Raw genomic sequence first — 24250 nt, 5'->3', positions numbered from 1 at the left:
TAGGATGCCTAGTATTTTCCAAGTGCTTCACAAGCTCTAAATAACCTGAAAAAGATAAGTCAGGCAGATGGCTGTTTTGAAGAAGTGGTCTATCAGCTTCATTTCAGACACTGTGAGTTTGTAATGGGGGAAAGGCAAGTGGTCCCAGCTGAGAAGGGATGAAAACAGACAATAAGATGAGGTTAGACTGGAGGCATAGGGCTCAGGGGAGGGATCAAAGTTAAAGCATTTTATGCACACATACGAAAACTGAAGTTCAGACCCCCATGACCCACATACATGTTATAAATGTGGGGAGGTGTGGTGGTTACTCTGTAACCACCAGAGATGGCAGAATTGGGAAATTCCCCAGAGCAAGTCATCTAGCAAGATTAACCATAACAGTAAGTTCTAGGTTTGCCTGGGAGACCCTACCTGGGTGAATAAAGTGGAAGACAGAGGATGCTTCTCATCCTTAGGTCTCCACATAGGCAAGCCACACATGTACACATTTACCTACATACATGTGTATCCACCCAAGGCAAACATGTCTACATGCACAGATGCATGTGTACATACATGGAAATGGAAGGAAGAATAAAGACGGGAGGCATAGAACTGAAAGTCAGTCAGACTGAGGAGTTGGTGTCTAAGAACAGCTCACAGGGTGCATCCGCCTGTGTTGAATGTCAATGAAGGAAGGGGAATGAGATCTCTCAGTCAAATCTAAAGCTCACCAGCATGGCTCATTAGCCAGCTTGCTCTGGGAGTCCCCTGTCTCTGCCTTCCGAGGTTAGAATTACAGGATTTATGTGGATTCTGGGGTGGAGAGGGAGGGGGCAGGGGAGTAGAGAGCAAAGGAAGTAAGGAAAACTGAGTCACAGTTGAAGAAAGAAAGCAAGACAGTTGTAGGGAAACATTTAGACAGGAAGCAACACTGCAGAATATGTCTACATTGTGATCAAGATTCAGAATAAGCACAGAGCCATCCATGGATCTGACTGTCCAGACCCAAAGTGTGGGCTTGCCTCCCCCATTGAGAGTAAATGAGATTTTATTATAGCTCCCAGAATGACTTTAATATCATATTTTTAAGCCCCGTGAGAACTTGGACATTCTGTGCCAAACCCAGATCACCTTTTTCTAATCTTAACGGAGCTAGATAAATACCCTAGCTATTGTTGCCTGCCTCTAACTAGTGCTCTGTGAATGTGGCTGCGGCCTTTATACCTCACTGCCTCCTAGAGCATGAGCTGAAAATTAATTCTCCTCTAAGTCTGGCCAAGCTTATCGCTTTGTGCTCTGTCCTCTGATTTTTTTTTTTTTTTTTGTACACCAAATCAATTCCATTTCTTCACTTCTGAGGGGTTTGTGTGTATGACAGGCGACAGATTGACAGCCCCTAGAAAAGAGGGTTCTCTTTCTATTCTATATGCCCTGACCATCCATGATTCCAGTCATCCCTGGGGTTGAGGAGAGCCTGTGAGTTTTATTTTCTCCCTGTGGGCCCCCACTATGGTGGAAAAATGAGGACAACCAACTGACAAGACTGCTAAGTGGTAGCACGATTGGTAAAATCCTAGGAGTGAAGGCATTCAGGTCTGGGCTTGGGCTTTTAGCTCTTTTCAGCTCTTCTACTATGGTAGAAGTCTCTGGATTCTTTGGGTCCTTCTCTTCTGATCATGGCTTTTGTTGACAGCTTTATGCTCAGTGTGAAGCTAGGTGGAAGGAGCGCGAGCTTTGGGGTTACTAAGTAGTGGATGGATTCAATTCCTGCTGCCAGCAACCTCAAGCTTTATTATAACATAGCTATTACATAATCACATATAATATATGCTATTATTTTATAGCATTGCTGTGAGGATTTAAAATAACATAAAACACCCAGAACAGAGCTTGGCATGCGTTCAATAAATGATAGCATTCATTGTTGGACTTTCTTTTATTGCACAGCCAGAGCTGAAATATGACTTCCAAGCATTTTTCCTTATGTGTTAGAAAGCTGGGAGATTAATTTACCTCCGGGAGACAAAATTCTGAAACTGTATGTTGAAAAAGGAAGAAGTGTCAATCAGCAAATTCTGTACACAGTGCTAAAGTATTGTTGTGTTTTAACTGAGTTTATTGGTTCTAGGAACACAGCTCCTAAGAAGAGCAAGTCTGTCCTTCTTTTCATTCACATGGTGAAAAAGGAGTTGAAACAGAAAGAGATATCAAATTATACCAAGAATTTGAACGTTATAAAGATTGGAGTCATACATTGCTTCCATCACAAAATGACAGGGGAAACTGGCTTTGGGGCTAGTCCTGTTAAGCTTGATTTGATATCAAAGCATTTGTTGGAATTGTCCGAGCAGAAATACTGAACTTAAGTTTAGGGGAGAGGTGAGATTTGGAATAGATTCTGAAGTCTTGGGGTGGAGGTGATTAGTGATCGGCTATGTCTCCAGTGAGCCAGAGGGAGAGGGGAAGCTCAGCATTGAGACTTGGGTACTCTCAAAACAGGGAGTATCAATAAGAAACGAATGTAAAAGGAGGGAAGTCTGGCTGAAGGTATGAAAAAAAACCAAGATGATATTTTACTTTAAGCAACTAACATGCAAAGCTAATGTTCATGGGGGAATATTTCAACAACATCAAGTGGAAGAAGGTGAATAAGAAGCATAAGGACGGAGTAAAGCTACTATCATTTCACTTTGTAGACCTTGTTTTGATGATCACTGACTTTGTGAAATATATTGGTAGTAGAGGCAAGAGCCAAGACTGAAGGGGTTGAGGAGTAGGGTTTGATGATAAGAGAAAGGCAACAGGTATCTAATTATCTTTGTAAAGGGTTTTCAGTAACTAGAGACGTTAGTATAATTACCTTTGAGAAGGGTTGGACTATCACTTTGCAAACTGCCCTAGTAAACAAAGAGTTAATGGTATAAGTGCACAGTAATTTCAGAAGCATTAAAGAGCAGGTTTCCATGGAAACATCAACCTACAGAGGGAGAGAGAGCACTGAGATCCCCTGACAAAGAAGGAACAGCAGAGTTCTAGCCCCCACACAGTACAGCAGCAGAGATGATTACATGGTTCTCTCATCTACCCCGGGGAAGATGCGGTTGGGGTTCATGGTGCTGTCCTCTTTGGCTGGCGGGGAGGGGGAGAGGGTTGGTTTGGTTCACATAAATTCTTGTCCTCATTTTGTCTGAAGCTCTGAATCAGAGGCTAGCCCATGTTAGACTGATGGACTAGTTATTAATGAATGTCTAACTCAGTAAGTAAATAAATAAACAGGTCAGTTTGCACCCCACCCTTCTTTTCTTCTACATCCCAGTCTGCTCTGGAAATACTGCCATGATGTGCTGCAGTTTAAAGCAACATTTTCATAAGCTCTAGACAACTAAGAGGTGGGTTTGGTGGGCAATGTTAATTTTTTTAATATTACATTTTATTTCTTTTAGTGTGTGTATGTATGTATGTATGTATGTATGGTATGTATGTATGTAATGTATGTATGTATGTATGTATGTATTATGTAGCTGCACACATGCCATAGAACATGTGTGAGGTCAGAAGACAAGTTGGAGTAGGTTCGCTCCTTCCACCACATGGGGCCCTGGAATCAAACTTGGGCTATCATGTTTGACAGCAGACACCTTTACTTGCTGAGCTATCTCACGAGCCCAGACAGTCACACTGAACAATGTTGACCAATAACTTAGCATCAAGCATTACATTATGGAGTGTCCTTCTTGATTCTGTCGGCAGTGGCTCTCACTGTTTTCAGATCCATTACATCCACCCAGGACAAACATGCTAAATTTCTAAGTTCTTCATTCCGATCCTACTTTAGGAATGTCTCATCTCACCAGTCCTTTCCAGGAAGCCATTCCCAGGACTCATTACAGAAGCAACATGGACAAACTCCACCTTGTGTTTCCTGCTGACCATCAGACTGCACATTCTCTCCACTCCCATCCTTTGTTACACTCCACACCCTCTTCTTTGGATGTAGGTTTAGCACAATTTTTTACTGTCTCCACCAGCATCTTGTGTTCCACTTTGCCTCCCTCACTCCTCATGTCTTTTTTAAAATCCTACACTCAACAAGTTATTATGTTTTCCTCTGTGTGGGAGGGTTTCATCCACATGGCAGATATGGTTTGTAGACAAGTCCTCTCCACAGCCTCTCATGAACCTGCAGTACTTGCACTTAAACCTATAGCCTCTTGTGCATTCTAGACAAGTGCTTTACCATGGAGAAACAACCTCAACAATTGAGTTCTCTAAAACAGAGGTGTGTTCTTGAACAAGTCAGCATCTCCCACGACCATGTTTCTTGAACCTGCAGCATGATGGGATTATGGAATACCCACATCCCTTAAAGTTATCATCCTCACAGAGGCATCTTTAGTTCTCTGTCTATTCAAAGCCTTCTCAGAGCCTTGCAATCGCCCTGCCTCCTTTGGTCCTCTTCCCCTCCCCATACAGCATCATGACTCCTGGGAAGCCCCACTTGTAGAAATCTGCCAACTATCGCCAGAAGACTAAATTACAGCCTCATTTGCCATGAGTGACAACTATTCATAATCGCTATTCCGGTCCCTGATAACGAAGGCTGTCACTGATTCATCCTAAATTCACTCACTCCTTTTGTCCTTTGCTTTAGTAAAGCTAAATAATAGTTAGGTCAAAGTTAAACTTATGGTAACCATTGGAGAACAAGAACTGCATATGCTTCTTCCAGTGTGCTTGTTTTATCCTTTAAGGTGACACAGGAGCGAGAATCCTAAAGAGGGAAGAATAAATCAAGGTGAAGAAGAGAAAAGGCTCCTCATTCTCTTTCTGGAGTTTCATACCCAGGGTACTTTAGGTCCTTGGTTGAGGGGGTATACATCAAGAGTTTCTTTAAATCTAACTGAAAGTTCACAGGAAGGAATTGTTTTCTGGTTAAAGTTGAACATTGCAGAGAAATCTTTGTCAGTTGCTGCTTGTTTAGTTTGGGCGTTATCCCTAGTTGCTGTTTCCAACTCATAAGCAAAAATGGGTATCAGAAAGACAAGTCTGCACCTGAAAATTAGTTGTAGGCACCCTAGATATTTTCTATTTCTCTGACAAATGCTACCACCAGAAGCAACGTTGGAGGAAATGGTTTATTTCAGCTTACTGCCTACCGTCTATCATGGAGAGAAGTCAGGGCAGGAAATCAAGGCAGGACCTTGGAGGCAGGAACTGAAACAAAGACCGTAGAGAAGTGCTGTTTACTGGCTTGTTCCCTATAGCTTGCCTGGTCTGCTTTCTTATACAGCACAGGACACCTCAACCCCAGTCCAGGAATAGCACCATGCTCAGTGGACTGGACCCTCCCATATTAATCCTTAATCAAGAATATGCTTTACAAACTTGCCTATAGGCAAGCTGATGGAGGCATTTTCTCAACTGAGTTATCTCTTTTCAGATGACTCTAGCTTGTGTCAAGTTGACACAAACCCACCAGGGCAGTAGACATAAAGAGGTAACAGCAATAAGTGAGGAGCCAGCTAGCTTTGACTTGTAACATTTTTCCCAGGGTAAGGCCTGATGCTTAGTGAGGACAATGTATCCTGGCTGTATTCAGTATAGTAAGGTGGTAGAGAAAATGAGTCATATTTAATATTTTGAACTCATGGATGACATGTGAAAAAGAGCTAGAATGCAAAAAACAATTCTGTGACCTTCCTATTATCAAGACATCTCTTGGTGCCTGTCATTGGGAAGTCCCACTGTTGTGATTACCTTAGCAGGACCAAATAGCCAAGGTGTCTATGAGTAGCAAAATGAGAAGAGAAGTCATTTCTTTTCTCTTTCTGGTTCTCCATGCTGAATTGAATGGGAAGTGAGTTTGCCACGTTGCTCATTAACTAGTGTCAGAGGATGGCTTCATTGCTTCCCCATAGGAAGTACCATACTTTCACACACCCATGTAGGAGTATGTCTTTCCTGAAGAGACTTTAAGGAGAATCACATAGTGTTCAAATCAGAACTCTAGGAGGTCAGAATAGGGGTCATTTCGAATAGTCATTTACTGTGGTCTAAAATTATGGAAATGTAAGCTCATCTTTTGAGTTCTTTGGAAAGGAAACACTATATTAATACTTTATATACTTTAATATAGCTTCTGGTTAAGTGATTTCCAACTGCAGAAAACCTCCCAGGGACTCACTAACCACAGCAGCAAGAAACAAATGTTCTCTAGCCTCAGCTTGGAATGCTGGAGCAAAGAGAGATGTTCTGACTGTAGTATTAAGAGCAAAGCAAAAGTTAGGGAATTGGGAGGCTCTGAACTTAATTGGGCAAAGCACAGCAGCAGCTCCCCAGACCTCAGTGTGATCAGCAGTCAGTGTGTAAGGTGAGGCTGTGACCTGAAGTCCCCCCAAACGCTCAGTCTCCAACTTCTAAGTAGTGTTTTTAAAAGAGACCAATAGCAGAGCTAGAGAGATGGCTCAGAGGTTAAAAACCACTTTCTGCTTTGGCAGGAGACCTGTTTCTAGGACTCACATCTGGTGGCTCCAGACTTCCTGTAACTCCAGTTCCTGGGGATTCTGTGCCTTCCCCTTACCTCTGTAGGCACCTGCATGCATGTGGAACACACGTACACTCATGCTTACAAACACACACATAAAAGATAATAATCTTTAATCTTTTATAAGGGAACAGTAGGAGCCTAGAGAGATGGCCTAGTGTGTAAATAGTAGTACTTGTAGTACTTGTGTACTTGTAGCACCTATACACAAATCTCACTGATTTGATGACTGTCCATAAATAACAGCTTTCTGGAGGAAAGTAAATGGTCTCTACCCTCCTCCTCGGTCCAAGCAGAGATTACTGGGCAGGTCTCAACAATTCTCCTCTATTTTCTTTCAATTCAGATAAAGCTAAGTCATGACACTCAGTTGTGAAACAGAATCCGTGTGAAAGCTCTCAGAATTTTTCATTGTTGGACTTTAGAGTCTGAAGAGTTTTTTTTTTTCCTTCTTTGTAGTAAATTGTGATTGATGTCACCATTTGTCCCTCAAATGGAAGTAGTTCATCCCAAACTCCCAAAGGGATGAAGCATATTTCTCTCCTCTAGCAGAGGAGAGGGAGAGTGGCAGGTTCTAGCAGATGGCTTGTAAGGTGCCTTAAAATCATCCTCATTAATTTAATACCACAAATAGAATTTAAATAATTTATATATGGACTAGGCCACACTTGAACTTATTGTTGTTTTGAACATTTTGCGAAATAAATTAATGATATTGAATACCATTCCAGAAAGATAAAAATGTTTAATTCATTAGAAGACAAACTATTTTTAATCTGCCTCAAGTAATTATAAATGGATATTGTGGTATAACCTTTATATTAGTTTCTCTCAATGTTCTCTACTAGATATTAGTTTTTCCTAAATCAGAGAAAAAGCTCACAAAACTAATTTTCTAATTATTTTGTCTGGCCATGGCTTCATATTGCTGTACATGCCACTGTAGCTCCAGGAGAGTTTTCAAAGTTTCTTCAAAATCCTCTTTCAAAAGCAAAACAAAAGCAAAACCAAAAATACTTTGACAAGATGAAATAATTTATCTATATTGGAAATGTTACCACTCAATTTAGAGGCAGGTGAATCCGGGAACTGAGCAGGGGTCCTGAGAGGAAGGCCCTGCTTTAAGCTTCTCCCCATAGGGCTTCTTATATGAGTGGTATCTGCTATATTTTTCTCTGTGCTCTAGTCTTCTCCCTATTTCTTCCTACAAACATTTGGAGTAGCTATCTGAAGTAGTTCATTCATTGAATTGTATTACTAAGGGGAACATTCTCCTAGGTTGGGTCTTAGAAGAATCCATCTAAAATCCCAAAAGATAAGTTTTCACTGACAACAGCCTACCAAAACAAACCCACTACACTGATCTGATAGTTCAGAAATTGTCTTGATAAACATATTTCTCATTTAGGAAAAAGTAAGACATTCCTGTTTAGTTTATCCAAGAAATAATGTTAACAAATATAAAATGCTAATTTACAAATATCTTGGCCTCTCTCCTTCAGTACTGTTTTTAATGAAATGGCTTTAAAAGGTTTTAAAATCTACGTTTATGTTCTTGTGAGAAATTGTTTTCACTATTTCCAGGGGAAAATGTGTAGAATAAATAGTCATTTCCAACAGCACCTTCTACTCAACAGGAAGATATTTCGAAAGACTTGTGGCTTCGCCAATCAGATTTCAGTAAACTAGCAGACACAGTATTTATCAGAAGAAATGAGGGATAGATTAATATTATATATGTCCTATAACATAATATTGTATACTGTAAGCATATTAATGTAATGAAGATTAATTTTAAAATGCCCCCAAAGAGCACATCAATACAACATAGCTGCAATTCTCCATACCATTCAAGTTCTAAGACGGCTTTAACCAACCTATTTTTTATTAATTGTTTTTAAAATTGCATAAAAGTAATTGGCTTCATTATGGCATTTTGTACATAATTTCTACTATACATTGTTCAGATTCTTGCCCATCCCCAATCATTTTCTTCTCACTCTCACAATTCCCTCTCAGGACTCTATTGCCCTGGCTCCAGCGTCTATTCTCAAACCTTTAGAGTATCCCAGTTTTAACAGTGGGCCACTCTCAAGATGGTACCTCCATTGCCCTGGTCCAAGTTATGATACAACCTGATGAGTTTCCTCTCCAATCAGTATCTTACCAAGACTCACTGCTGAATCTGTGGCTTGTGAGGACTGTGGGTTACTCTTGAGGGCAGCACCATGGGTCTGCATATGGGCTACAGGGGAGATCTTTTTGATGGGACATCCACTTCTCTTCAGCTGCCAGGGAGCCCCAAGCTGGAGGCCTGTGTGTATTTCTTGGTGCATTGACTGCCTTTTCTGTGCATTTTCAATTGTTCCATTTCCAAATCTCTTCCCTCCTTTTCTCTTTGAAACAATGTCTATTTTTCTCACACTGGTTGCTCTCTACTGGATCAGATGAAGGTAGCTTCAGGTCCACCATCTTACCTGGAAGTTTGGAATCCATCTATTTGGTAGACGATAGAGATAAAGATATCAGACACAAGAGATATAATTGATAGTACATAGTTACACAGGAGTTTTCAGAGATAGAAACTTGAAAGCAGGAGGTCAAGAATTCATTCTCCTGCAGGAAGTCTCTACTTTTAGGAGCTAGAAAATGGAAATGTTGTTTTGGAAATGTGGCTCCACTTTTGAAACATGATGGTGATTGGAAGGAATTTAGACTGGGGCTGAGGATATCTGGATGCTGTTTCTAACCCTGTCATCTGATCTGGGTGAAGCCACAGAAACTTCTGGATGACAATGAGAGAAAGGATTGGATGAGCTATGATGACGGGCTACTTCACTTAGCTTCCAGGTTAGTTTTAAAAAGCTAATGCATTGTAACAATATGAATGCAGAAAGGTGCCATCATGCCAGGGCTCTTGATGTGCTGACAAGGCTGGTAGAAGTCCTTCAGGTGCCTCCTGCACAGGACACACTGCAGACTCATCACTCCAGGTGTCTACATGGTACTGTGGATGCTCTGTGTGGCCAAAGTCAAAAGGCATAGGGTTTGCCAGCCTCAGCTTGACCCTCTTAAACCTGCTGAAGTGTGACTTAGGCCATGTAAAACAAATGTGTTGACTGAAAGACCATCACGATTCTGCATTTCTTGCTCAACGAGGAGGTAAGCAGGAAGAGAAATTTGTTTTAGTTCATTTAGTGTCCAGTAGAGATTATGTAAGCCAGAGCATGACGGGTACTGATGCACAATAGAGGCTTTGAATACTGATGTCACTTCAGAGTGTCATGAAAAGATGCAGAACTAAGAACAGAAGGTCTGATCTCTGATCCTGCATTTGAGTGTCATCACTTGGGGAGATCATTCAACATCTTGGGATCTGTTTCCTCTCTAAAATAAGTTTCCAGTGAATAATTTTCTGCTTTTCTCTGAGGTACAGTGAACTCAAATTCTGTGTGATCCCACAACTTTACGAGATAGGCCACTGGGCCTCTTGGATGTGAAACCACATCTGAGAAACAGATCAAGTAAATTTTTTAACATATCCAACCTTCACGGGACTTCAGAGAGACCAAGAGTGTAATGGGCAACATTCTGCATTGGGCTTCCACTTAATCCAGAGCTTTTGCTGTGTGTGAGAGGATGGCTTTGTGTAGAGAAAGCGGTGATTATAGGGTCTCAGAATCTTAACCCAGGACTTCTATGTTCAGGTTTCAAGGTCTTAATATTTCAAATTGACAAAGTATGGACAGATACAAAGGTAATTGAGTATTTTCAGTTCTCATGGGAAGTTTAATCATCTATGCGATCTTATGACCTAATGTTATCTTCATTTATGGACCTCGACCTTCTTTCTTTCCATGCAGCCTATTTATGAGCAGGCCTTGTTAGATGTCCTATAAAAATCTTCTTCACTGAAGCAGGTGTCTTGCCTTTATGTGGTCAGATCATGATCATCACCCTTTTTAAAAAAGCTCGCTATTATATAATCTCATGTATAAATCACAGTTGATACATCACTCCGATTGATGATTTCATTTGTTCATGACCACCGTGGTTTTCTCTGATAGCTGTAGGTCAAATGACATTTTCATTTTAACGAGGGATCACTTCGGTTCACAAGTAGAGAAGCGACCTCAGCCATAATCATTTCCATCTTTTTTTACCAGTGAGTGGACACATGAGCTCTGCTGTTCAAAAGCCGTTCTTGCTCAGGGCTAGTGCAAATTTTCAAATGCCCTACTAGCTAAATGGTGTCACAGCACAGGCAATTGCTCAGAGAGAAAACACACACACTGTGCATGATTGATCTCTATGCTGTGGAATGACTCAAATGATTAAAACATACATAGTCAAATACTTTGTAGAGTGTCATGAGGCTGTATTAATGGTTTTGATAAGTGTAAAGCATCCAAGAAGACCTTAGACATATAGGATAAACACAGAGAGCAGGGAGAGAAAGAACATATCCACAAGGCAAAGATTTCTACATGAAATCAGGACATGGAGGCACAGGAAGAGAGTAGAGTGCCTCTAAGTGGGCTTTATTTTCTGCAAATTTAAATTTCTGCACTTAGGCTCCCAGCTCAATGCCATCCCCTTCAGAGATGTCATTGTGAAGCTATATACCAACCCCATTCATGTTACGGAGAAATCTAATCATTTCTAGAACTTCTATAATTGCCTTCAGAAATGGACACTTCCTTTTAAATATTTTAATAGTAGTTTAGATAAAGACAGAATAATTTATAGCCATGCGTGGTGAAGAGGTTGGTACTTAAGCTGATAATTTATTTTCCCACCTTCCCCCTCCTCTTTTTCTTCCTTATTTTCCTCTCTCTCATCTTTCCTTCTTTTAAAAACAAAATGGGATTAAACTATTTTTTGGTTGCATAATCTTTTTCGAAAGATGTTCAGAAATAATTCCAAGTAGTTCAGTACTATTATAGGAAGAACATATTTTTCAGGTTCATGATGGCGGATGCTTCTACTGTAGTTCGTCAGTTTAAAATGCTGGTTTTGTAATTATATTCCTTAGACTGAATACTGTTGGGATTTGGGTTGTATTTAGAATTAGTGCCAACTACAGGAAACCTGAATGTTATCTTCAAAGTAGTGATAAACATGGGGGAGCTGCATGGACTGAGCTAAGAGCAAGGAATGAAGAAGATGTTGTGTGGGACCTGATTTGGGTCAGGGATGCAACACTTAACTGATTGAAGGCTCTCAAAAAGAGGAGGAACTTGAGGCCATAGCATATGATGAACATATAAAGAAATGGGATGCTAAATCCCATGTTGTTGTGAGAACAGGGATGATGTGGAAGAAAGGCTATGGGACTTAGGATATTAACTAGTACTTCTGATAAAAACTAGTAAGATAATATTGAGAAAATAATTTAGTGTTTCTCTTTCCTAATCCATAAAATTAAAATGATAGAAGCAAGTGAGCTTATGGTTTCTTCACAGGTTAAAATGAGTTTTTATAAGGGATGTTTGATACATGTCTTCAAATACTTGAAGAATGCTTAGACCAAAGAAGGACTAGACTAAGACCATAAAATATCCCAAGAAGAAACAAGTTTTCAAGAGTTGTACAGGGGTGGGAATCAGCTTTAAATAAGACAAAATTATGAGATGGCATGTTGAGGGTGGAAGACACCATGGCAAATGCCTCAATTGATAGGAATATTCAAAAGAAGCCTAGATGTCCAAGTCAATGAGACTGTGGAAAGAAAACATCAAATGAAAGAAGCAACAGCCTAGCTGACCTGAAAAGTCTAGCTCAAAATTCTAGGAACTTCTATTCTTTTGGAATCTTCTGTGCTCACAGCTGTACCTCTAAAGCTGCATGTGATAGTCATGGCAAGCTTGCCAATCCCAGAGAGTCCTAGAATAAAAAGTACCCCTCATCCCTGAGGTGTTTATGCTGCATAGACATCTTTACAGTTGCTAGAAGGATCTACATTTCTGTAACCATGTTTAAGCCAACAGAGCCTGCAACAGGCAACTGTTGTTCTTCTAAGTTCTCTAGAACTCTATGTTCTCAAGAAGAGAAGATAGAAGCAGGTCCTCTGAGCCCCCTCCTCCACTGCTTTGTGAGATGCCTAGTTGGTTCCTTCTCAGAGACTCGTCTCACAAACAGAATCAGACCCAGCATGCTGGAGTAGCATGTCATGTAGGGCAGAACTTCATTATTGATTCCGTGGGCCTGTATGGTAAAGGGGCATTAATTACTATCAGCTCAGTTGCACTAATGCACTTGTAATGAGCAGGCCTACGGGAATTCCCAGCTGGTTCTTAGCTCCAGTGGCTAGCAATGGGCAGGGTGGGCTGGGGATGAATGTCCTGCAGGAAAACCATTTCATTAGCCTGATATCAGTCGCTTCCAGAATTTTCACTGACTTATGCTTTTGTCCTCAAAGCACTGTATCAAACACACAACCCCTCCTTTTCCCACACTCACAGTGCATCTGGCACAAGTCCTGGGTTCTAGATGCTTCTGGCCTGCCATGCTTACCAGTCTTACATATAAGGACTGAGCAAGACCTTAGTAAGAATTTAAGGAATGTGCACATTGGGGGTGAAGACAGACCCTGAGCGCCTACGTGCTACCTTTCTTGGCAGAAAGTTGTCTTGATATGTAGCCATTTTCTTTTCTTGTCTCTAGCTCCTCCACCCCTTTATTCCGCCTCCTTTTTTGAATAATGATTGTTAACACTTAATGAGCACTTACTATGCACCAGGCCCTATGGTAAGTGCTTAACCTAGTTGTCTCATTTAAGCTTACAGACTTAATTAGGTGATCTTTTTTATTACCAGACGTTTTGCAGATGGGAGGAAAGGAAACAGGTGTAAAAGTGTAAGTGAGGGCTGGAGAGATGACTCAGCAGGTGAGAAGTCCTGAGTTGGGTCCTAGAACCTACTTTGGGTAGCTCACAAACCACCTGTAACTACAGCATCAGGGGACCCAGTGCCTCCTTCTGGCTTCTTCTTCACCTGCGCTCACTTGCATATACCCCAACACAGACAAATATGCATGCATATAATTTAAATTAAAATAAATCTTTTACTTAATCATTTGGTAATAGGCCATCCTTATTTTAGATTTTATTATTTTTTCACATGATTCCTATTGTAAAACATTGATGAGTGGGTATTGTATAACCAATAAGAATTTGAAGAGTGTCCATTGACTAATGGCCATCTGTGTTGCTACCCACTGGTCTGTCTTTTTGTCAACCTAAGTGCCTTCTGTTTTCAAATCCTTTTTCATACTTTTAATCTTCCTTTAATTTTATCGTTACAGGTATCTGATCAATGTCACTTTTGAAGGGAGAAACCTGTCCTTCAGTGAAGATGGCTACCAGATGCATCCGAAGCTGGTGATCGTCCTTCTGAACAAGGAGAGGAAGTGGGAGAGGGTAGGACCTGACTTTGCAATCCTTGAGCTAAGTAGAGAGGCAGCTGTTGGATCCCAAACTAACAGCAGGAGAGCACAGTTTTGCAGTGCCTTAAAGGAAAACAGCCTCTTGGGTTTCTAGGCATCAGAGTCAAGATGCTGGAGCTCTGAGAGTCCAGGAGAAGCTAGGTCTGCTTCTTTTTTAAGCAAGCATTCTTTTTCATTCTCTTGCTACTTTGGCTACCCACGAGGTTGTTTTCTTTATGTTCTGATTGCTGTCTATCGGTGGTTGCATAACTCATGTCTGCTTTAATGGGAGTTGATACATATGCAAACCAACAAATTCCCTGAAGAATCTAACTAAGCAGTACCAGTTAGAGCTTCTATCTTATGGTCCCGGAGGAAGCCAATAAACCTAGCGCACAAGCAGAAGGGTTACCAATGTTTGCTGTGACTGAAAATTGATACACTGGGCTCTCCTCAGAATCTGTCCTGCTACCAGTTGACCATTGGCTTTGAAATTCTACCTTTAGACATTAATTCCTGTTGTCATCCCTGCTTTCCTATTTAGGACATGGAGTTGGGGGAAGTGGAGGTGGGTTTGGGTGGGTGGGGGGAAGAAAAGTCTTTTAGCTACTCAGTCTTTCATTTTCTTTACCAATAAAATGGGAATTAATGTATTGGCATTTATAAAATACTTGGAGTAGTTCCTGACATACAGTAAGCACTCAATAATCATTGGCTTTACTTATGATTCTAGATCCCAGGTTAAATACCTAAGAGTAATCATTAGGCTTTTGGAGGTATATCCTGCTGGCATTTGTCCCCTGAAACACTGTGATAAATGGTTCTGAAAATAAAATAAATAAGACTAGGAGATGCTGCTTACTGCTCTTCAGTCTAGAGGAATTTCTGAATGTATTAGCAGTTGAAAAGTTTAGATGTGTCTTAGAACAAAGAGGCATCTTTAATTTTATTTAACATGACTTTCCCCAAAATATTCTTATCATGAGACCACTCTGTTCATAGTAATATTATTTCATGAAAATCATGAAATAATTGGTGTAATTGTTTTAAGACCATTTCCTTGGTTGCTGTGGGCCAGTTGGCTGAGAATACATTTCATGATGTCAGTGTGGTTCTAAGTAGAACAGAAATGAAGTATGTTCATCAGTATTCTATAACTGACAAAATAATGAGAGACGCCCACTTTCATAGATAGAAGATTGGTTTCAGTTTATAAATTTTTACTCCATGGTCATCTAAACCTGTAGACCTGAGTTTCTGGTAGAGGTTCCCAATCTATGGGTTGCGACTCTTTTGGGGCTTGAATGATTCTTTCAACGGGGTCCCATAGCAGAAATCCAACATGTCAGATATTTACATTATGATTCATGAAAGTAGCAATCTGAAGTTATGAAGTAAGAATGGAAATAATGTTATGGTTTGGGGTTACCACATGAGGAACTGTATTAAAGGGTCACAGCATTAGGAAGGTTGAGAACCCATTGATCTATAGTAAGAGATAACACTGGGATCAGGCTGCAGAGAAGATATACTTACCTCATGATATCTGGGAAACAGAAAATATCATGATCCCAGTATACTTTCAAAGGCACCTTCTCAATGACCTAACTTCTTCTCCCTAGACCTCATATCCTAAAGGTTCTATTATTTCCCAATCATGTCATAAGCTAACATCTAAGCCTTTGGTGTGTCTACTTTTGAGGAGATTCAGTATTCATGTTGTAGCATCCGACTGTCTTTAAGACCAAGCAGACAGAGATAAACCCTCCAAAACTCACAGTGTTGTCCCAGGACCCCAGACAACTAAGTTATATGAATATTCACCTGTGAACTGGACATTTGTGTCTCAGCCAGTAGAACTCAGGACCCAATTCTTAATATTGAAAGGCCTTGACCCATCGTGTTATTGTGACATCATCAGAGCCAAAAGATTTAAATCATACCTGATGGCGAAACTGAGTTCTCATTTAATCAGAAAGAGCTGAACCCTGCTCTCTACCCTACTCAACCAACTTTCCACTTTTCATGTCGTGATACCATAATTTCTGAAGTGTTGTCATCCCTCTCATATAATTTCTCTTATTCTGCCTATCTCTGAAAGAGGAGTTATTAGTGACTAAGACTTTATTAATGGATTAGGTGCTGTCCATCTGCGTAGCTCTTACATACTAGGGTCATAGTAACTGGTTCAAACAGTTAGCATCTAAGAACTGTCCTTTAAAAGTCACTACTTAGAGGCCTGTTGATCTCTCTTGTCTTGGCCTCAAGTCTGAGTCCTGGGACACTCACCTCTTTCTACAACCAAGTCTTTCCTCTGGGGATTAGGCCATTTGTAGCATCAGTTCAACCATTATTCCATCTTCTATATGTAGACTTTAAGTTAATGGGTTTCCTTGTCCTGAAACCAGCCTTTGCCCATTCAGATGAACCCTACATGTGGCTGCCCGAATGAGCTTCCTAAAATAAAGCTATATACTCTTCCCTGGCCCACACACCAGAGCTTGCTATGGTTTATGGAGCAAGTCTACAGTTTATCTGTTCTTGCATTCAAAACTCTGGTTCACCCTCCAATAGTTATCATCTTTTCCTTATTGTTGTCTACCCTGGGCTCCTTTGGTTCTGAGAATATGCCCTGATTGTAATCCTACTTCCTGTACAAGAAGCCGTGTTTCCTTTTCTGGGAATGAACAACTTGTAAAATTATACAAGTTATAAGCATTCTTTGAAGTCCAATTAAGATGTTGTTACCCACTGCTCTGATCTGTTATTGTGGTATACACCATGAGCCCTGCAGCTTTGGTTCATACCTCTGTCACAGCCTCATCCTAGCTGCCTTGAGTTGGGCCTGTGAGCCCTGTGCACTCCCAGAGGGCAGAGGCTGCGCCATTCCTTCTGTCGTTGTGCCCTCATAGCAATCTGGATGTGTGCATTGCATAAAGCAGCTCAATAAATATTTGTGGAATGAATGGGAACCATTACATAATAAGAGAGTCCAAAAATCCATCATTAAGAGTCCAAGTTTATGCTATTGCCCTTGATATAATGGCTGTTTTCTTTTTTAAAGGGAAGAATAAAATCTTTACATAGATTGAGTTTTTATGGATCACACTTTAAATGCACCAAAGTAACTCACTATTTAAAGAAATTCTGTGGCTAATCTTTTTGTCAAGCAGGTGGGGAGGGGTTGAGATCATAGACTAGAACATTTGCATATCAAATTGGTTAAACCGGAGAACATGACAGGAAAGGTGCTTAGTGATAGTTAAATGCACTGGCCTATGCAGCTCCCAAATTCAGAAGCACTGGTTGCTCATAGGTCAAAAAGAGTGGCCGGAACAGACGCAGCCCCGGAGTATGACTATGTGTGCTGGATGAGTTGATGTCATTTCTCATTGTTGCTGCAGCCTCCGAGATATCATTTCCAAGGTTCCTAGGGTCACCAGGATCCCTGGGGTTCATGAGAACTTAGGATCTGTACACTGTTGACCAGTGGGTGTGATAGTAAGTATCCTACAGAGAAGGCTTGATACTACAGAAATTTGCAGGGGTGGGGTCAACTTGTGTCTTTGAAAGAAGGGCTAATATCTGGTAGCCTGAGCACCCATTAGTTCTAGAGCCTGACTAAGTAGTTTGCTTTTCTTGATGGCTTTCTTCATTTTTAAAATGATAGCATTTAAAGTCAGACCTACACCAGAAACAATCTAGACCCTTTAGAGCTCTCGATTACAGATTCACACTGTAAATAAAGAGAAGCCTGGGAGATTTGGAAGCACAGTAGGTGAAGGGCAGGGGTGTCACTCTTGTTCTTATAATGTAGGTAAATGATGCGTCCCCAAACAGACTTTCCCTCAGTGACCTGTGCTAAAGTAGTCACCCATCTGCTCTGTCACAGCAGTCCAATTTAATTTTCTTTCAGTATGCTTTTTTACCCAACATTCCACTTACCCACTTGATTGTTTGTGGCTTGTCTCATCACAACAGGATGGATGTTTTATGGAGACAAGAACCTAAAACATCCTACACTCCTACAATTGAAACCCTTATGGACAGTACCTAAAGTGAGCAAAGTGAGCATCCAGAGATGATTGTTACATAAATGAAGAATCTATGCACCTAAAAAAGTTGGCCAGCCATTTCTGTGGATCCAGGAGTGGACACACACACACACACACACACACACACACACACACACACACACACACCTCCCTTTAGACAGGTTCTCAGAAGACATTATGAGAGATGGCACTCCTCCCTTAGAAATGAATACTGTTGTGCCTGAGAAGGACCAGGGAGTATTCGGGAGGTTCAGGATCCAATGGAGGGGTCTGTCAGTGGCTTTCACAAGGAGCTGGAGGAAGATTCGTGATGCTGTGGGTGTGAGCCATGTGATGGGTTTCACAACATTCCTTTGGTTTTCAAAACTAATCCTCCAGACGCTTATAAATCTGGCTCTGTTGCAAAGACTTGAGGTCAACACAACCTAGTTTATGGTTTCAGAAGTCAGAAAGAGCAACATTCCCTTTCCCATATTGCCATTTATCAGCTGGGTAAGTCAAGATAAGTGGCTGGTATTACCCCAGCCTATTTTCCTTTAGTAAAACAGGCTTTTACACAAAGCTGTTATAAAGATTAAATGAGACTTTATAGTCAAACACCAGCCAATACTGAGTGGAACACAGTCAGAATTCAACAAAGTCCATTGGTAGTCACCAGCCTTCATGGGTAACTTCTTGAGGACATGTTCACTGTGGTCAAAGTCATGTCAACTGGTAATCCAGTAGAAAGAAACTCTCATTTCTGCACTGTTCTCTGGGGCCACAATTGTTCTGAAATTCTGGAACCCTCCCCAGAGCAGTCATTGTCATAATTTCTAACGGATTGCTCTGAAAATATTCCAAACAGATATGCTTTTGATGTATTGACTCAACCTGCTTTAAGAAAAAAAAAGAAAGAAATTGAATCTGTTCCTAGGAACCTTTAATGAGGTCTTTTGTAAATAATGGGTAAGAGGAATGGGGGTCGAATGGCAGAGAACTCTGGAACGGAATCCTAGTTATAGAAAGCTAGCAATACCTCTCTGCCATTAAGGACTGTGGAGTAGGACATTTTAAAAGGAACATAAGTTGGGTGTGGTTGCACAGACCTGTAATCCCAATACTCAAGTGGCTGGAGCAGTGGGATTATGGATTTGAAGCCAGCTTGGAGTGCATAGCAAGACCTCTCTAAAACAAAGCAAAACAAACAAAAATCCCGCATATAAATACATAGACAGACACAGACAGACACACATGCATGTAGACATGGCATGGGGAAGAGGAAGGTTAGGGAATAGTAAAAGTGATGATAATTGGACAGGGTGTCTCATTTATAAAAGCCTCTAAGTGGGGGACAGCTGCATAAACACGCATTAAGAATAGCCTGGCACCGAGCAGCAGTTCAGCCTGCTCTCGGGCTGCTGTCTTTATCAGAGCCTCTCATGATTTGCTTCATTGCAACTGCTATCTGCTTCTATTTAATCGTTCCTAAAATGGGGATAATAAAAATGAAATGCAGCGTTGGGGGGGGGGGTTGTTCTGAGGAATGACTTTAAGAAGTGATGATGGTGCATATTCAGGCTGGAAGATGTAAACAGACCTCAAAGGGACTGTCTGGGTCAGAGCTGAAAGAGGCAACACAAAACTGAAATCTCTGCTGGCCGTCTCCATACAGACACCAGAGATATAGTTTATAACTCCACCCCCTCTTGTCTGACTTCACCTGAAAAGAAGATTCCCTCCCACCGTAGAGTGGAGCATCCTTAGTTTGTCTGTGCCATGTGGGGGATGCCAAGAAGTCATTGTCATCTATAGTTTGGGACACTGAGAAGTCACAGCCAGACCTTCCTGTGAAGGAAGTGCTAGAGTTGGGGTGTGCAGCATAGCACTTGGTGCTCAGTCCACAGCGTGCTTATGGATTCATGGTGGAGGGGTCAGTGAGAAGGAAGAAGGGATCCCAAATGTGAGAAGATTGTCCCTCACAAGATCTATAGTAGCAATGGCAGCATCACAGTAAGACTAAATACGCATCATGTGTTAGCGCCTACGAAGAATAAAACAGGCAGGAGAAGTTGCTGCCTCTGGTAGCTGCACACACAGTAGACAGCACTGGTCCCAGGTGTGTGCGTGTTGCGATCCTAGCACAGTGATGGCCCCCACCCACCATGATCAATCAAATGATACTGTGATAGATGCAGATGTTATATAAGAATTTCTGACTGACACAATCTAACAGTCTCACACACCCACGATCAAACTGGCAGACTGCTCGTGAACACAGGAACCATGTATGTTCTCGTCTTCATTGAACTTGTGTGCCCAGAATAATGTCAGATGCTGCCGAGTAGGCCAGTAAACACTTGGTGACTACTTAAGTACAGGTGTCCAAACTATATTCCATGTCTCAGCCACAAGGCATGTCTGTGCTTGTTCCAAACTCCACAGAGGTGGGCAGAGGAGTGGCACAGAGCTCTGAAGTCAGAGGGGCTTGTTCTGGATCTACTGATACCTGCATCCGACAACATGCTATTTTTACCAACTCTGAACTGAGTCCTAATATGCTTCATTAGATTAAGAGATTAGAAGGCAGGATCCATGGAAAAAAGCAATGGGAATTCAGATCATTAAGGGGCAGAGGGAAGCAGCAAGGTGATGGCTTACTCTCTTCAAATGAAAGAAGAATTATCATGCCAAGCACAGAGATCAGCTGTTTTTCTCCTCCTGAGACAGACCCGGAGGAAGTGGGCTTAAGATCAAGCAGAAGGGATTTATGTTGACTACAGAGAAAATTTCTTAATAGAGAGAAGGGTTGAGTTCCCAAACTGTTAACAACACTGGGGGATGACTTTGAAAGACCTCGGAAATGGTTAAGCCCTTATTTCTGTATGAAGTAGATAGTTCCACCTAAACAACAGTGTGCAAACTATACCTTTAAAAGCCTTACTCCATTTGCCTTGCCTTCCCTTTCTTTACCTCCCTTCCCCTTCCATCATTTCCTCTCCTCTCCCCTCTCCTCCTCTTTCCTCTTTTCTCTTTCCTCCCCACCTCCTTTCTTTATTTCTTCTCTTGCTTTGTGTTCCCTTTCTCTTCTCCTTTCTCCTTCCCTCCCTTCCTCCCTTCATTTCGTGGCCACACACAGCTATTCAGCATTCACTCTGAGCCAAAGATTTCTCCTACCAAATCATTATCATAGTTATCCTGGTGGCCAACATGGAAAAGAACAAAACCCAAATACATTGCAATAAGAAAGGTGCTCATTCAGATATTCCACGTCTCTGTAACCCAATCTTCCCATCTATATGCCCCGTCAGTGGGTCGATGCTACATGCTCATTGGTAACTAACTCATACCAACTTCTTTTGCTTGGGACAGCAATTTACCCAAAGGGCTGTGCAAAGGGTGTCCACATCTGGATATGACTTTCTGAGTTGAGGATGTCGGAGATCTTCACATTCAAGTGTTCCTGGGCGCTAGGGCATCATGCTAATCTACTCCCTTTTCCGAGGTTCTAGGGAAAGGCCACTGGGAACTAACCCTCAGCAGAGGAGAAGAAGGATAGAGTGGCAGGGGAAGAGGGGCAGAAGGAAGAACGCTGTTCATCCTGGATATGTTATGACTGCTGTGTGACCCCAGTCCCTACGGCTTCCCATATACAGATATGAAACAGATTAGGAAGAAGGGCAAGACATATTGTGAGAATCAACCCCAGACATAGCATCCAGTGTCACAAGGAACCTTAGGAGTTATGGTTTTGCACTCCCGTATAACCAATTTTTCTAAAAAGAAATATTCTAGAAAGGCTACGTGTTTTTTTAGATGCTGTCATCACCATAGAATAAAAGAACAAGAAAACAAGGTAACCATGGTTGACTGTACTTCTGAAACCTGGACTTGTTAATGGGGGTAAAAGGCAGAACTCAGCCCGAAGGAAGTGTCCCCAAGCCAAAGACAGCTGCACCATCTTGTTTAACTCTACTGCAATGTTTAGTCCATGACTGTTACATGCAGCCAGCCCATGAGTCCTCTCGACTGTTGTTCTAATTTGTAGGTCATCTTATTTTTTTTCTCCTAGTGAAGGCATTGAAGGAGAAAGGATACCTACAAGAGAATATAGAAAACATGGAAACTTATTTTTTCATTAAAAATAATTTGTGGTTTTTCTCATGTTAAAGATACTATTATTAGACATTTTAGAAGAAGATGCAATCACATCTCCACCTATATCTACACATAAAAAGAATTAACAATTAGTTGTTTTATATTTCCCAACCATCCATTTCTATATACCTGAATGCATGTATCTGTGTAATAACACAAGATATAATAGAGCTGAGAACGCTGTGTACAAATAAGCAACTGCCCCTTCCCCGTCTCACTAAGAGACTGTAGATATGTTTGCTCTTATTAAATTATATTCAAAGCAGTGAAACTTAGTAATTGCCTAATAATTCAATGTATGGATGTCATAGTTCTGCAAATAGGTCCTTTACAACAAGTCATTCATATCTGTGTTTTCATGCAGAAATAATTTCAGAGTCACAGATGGCTCAACTTTGAGGTCATCGATCGCTTTCATGATGAGAAGAGATGATCACTTTCGTTGAAGGGTAAACAGCCAAGGCTGAAACAGGAAAAAAAAATCTCTGTGGCAGGGAGGGTCCTGAAAATAGGTTTCCCTCCCTCTTTTTACTTCTTATTATTAAATAATCCTTAAAGTTAAAAACCCCTCATTTGGGAATTACTTGCTTTGCTTTAACTCAGTAATCAGCGGTGGATGCACAGTCTGTGGAAGGCTCTCCTGATCATCCGGGGAGGGAGCGGAGCTTTAGAAACTTCCTCCTGTTGACCTTTCATTTGAGCTTGCTTCCTTTCAGCCATGCTTCTTTTCTTGGGTGATGATGACGTCACCCAGACAGTGCAGATGGCCCCCGTGTTCTGTGTCTTTCTGCTTTTATCATACTTGTTTCATTTTCTTGAGAGTTGGAGATTTGGAAAGTTCAAGACCCCAAGAGGCTCCTGGGTGTATGGCATCCCTATTCTGTTTCCACTATCTGGTCCACAGAGGAACCAGAAAGACAAAGCAATTCCTTTTTTGGTCACTGGGGGCGCCAGCTGACTGACCTTTCCACCCACAGGCTGATGCCTGAGGCCAGATGGACTTTTACAATGGTGTACTTAGTACTCTGTTCCTATCTTTGAGTATTTTCTACAACGCAAGCTACTCCGTGAATATCTTAAGAGCATATTGACGTTCACTAAGATGTGAAGTTTGACATTAAAGCTATGATATCTGATTGCCTTCCATATGCAAGCATACTTTTATTGATCTGCACCCAGAAATGTCACACCTTTCTTTCTTCCTACAGTGATGATGGATTTGTATGGATGCATGCAAACCATCTTTCTGTTTCCCCTCAGTCTCTTTACACAATGTCTGATGCCTGCTTGTGAGAGCCGGCCAGGACCAGAGTAAAAGTTATCAGTGCCTTCAGAAAGAGAGGCTCTGACCTCGACATGCTAACTGCTTGAGCAGTCTTCTGTGCTGTGCAGATCTAACTAGGCACTGGCCAACAAAAAATAAATAAATAAATTGTTTTTAAAAAATGAAAGTTATTAATAAAGAACATGGCTGTAAATCTCCCACAGAAGTCATGGATCTTAAATAATTCTGGGTGATTTTATTACTTTCTCTTGCAGAATGATTTCTCTTTGTAATTTATGGGTTGTTTTCATTTATTCTGATGTCTCCTGATGGTTGGCTGCCCGCTTTTATTCCTTCTGTCTGTCCTCATACTCTGTTGTAAGTTTGAGCATCTTATGCTGCTGTTCAAAACGCCCACGGCAGGGTCTACAGGGCTTCCACATCTCAGGCCAGTCAGAAATATCTTCTGAAGGCTTGAACTGGAAGCTGGTCTGTGCTAGGGGATGCAGAGAAGGCAAGTTTGATTGTGGAGAGGAAGTAGAAGATGGGAAAGGGTGCATATATCAGAAGTCACCAGAGAGAGAGTAATGGACCCAGAGCAGCCAGCTGACCAGCCTCCTGCTGAACTTCCCAGGTGCATCATGCCCTAGTTCCCAGCAGACTTCCTCTGAATACCCTTTCCCATTTTCTAGTCTGAGGGCTTGGTATAGGACATCTTCTGAGGTCATTGTCTTTGGCTGTCCCTACAATCTGTTCTTTCTTTTTTATTATTCATCTATCCCATAGGGAAAGGTTCTTGCTGGCAAAGAAGGAGCCACCTCTTTGGTGGAATTTCTGGAA

The 24250-nt window shown here is 41.3% G+C and overlaps 1 protein-coding gene across 1 annotated transcript in view; it reads left to right on the top strand.

Moving 5' to 3' along the window:
- Nucleotides 1–24250, top strand: part of Grin2b (glutamate ionotropic receptor NMDA type subunit 2B) — a 438669-nt gene that overhangs the window by 310210 nt on the left and 104209 nt on the right. The window contains exon 4 of the mRNA XM_034511798.2: nt 13835–13949. Coding sequence (XP_034367689.1) covers nt 13835–13949 — 115 coding nt within the window. The remainder of the gene's footprint in view (nt 1–13834; nt 13950–24250) is intronic.

This window comes from Arvicanthis niloticus, chromosome 9, assembly GCF_011762505.2.
Source record: "Arvicanthis niloticus isolate mArvNil1 chromosome 9, mArvNil1.pat.X, whole genome shotgun sequence".
NCBI lineage: Eukaryota > Metazoa > Chordata > Mammalia > Rodentia > Muridae > Arvicanthis > Arvicanthis niloticus.
The sequence above is the reverse complement of the archived record's forward strand: the minus strand, read 5'-3'. Positions and strand labels throughout refer to the sequence as shown.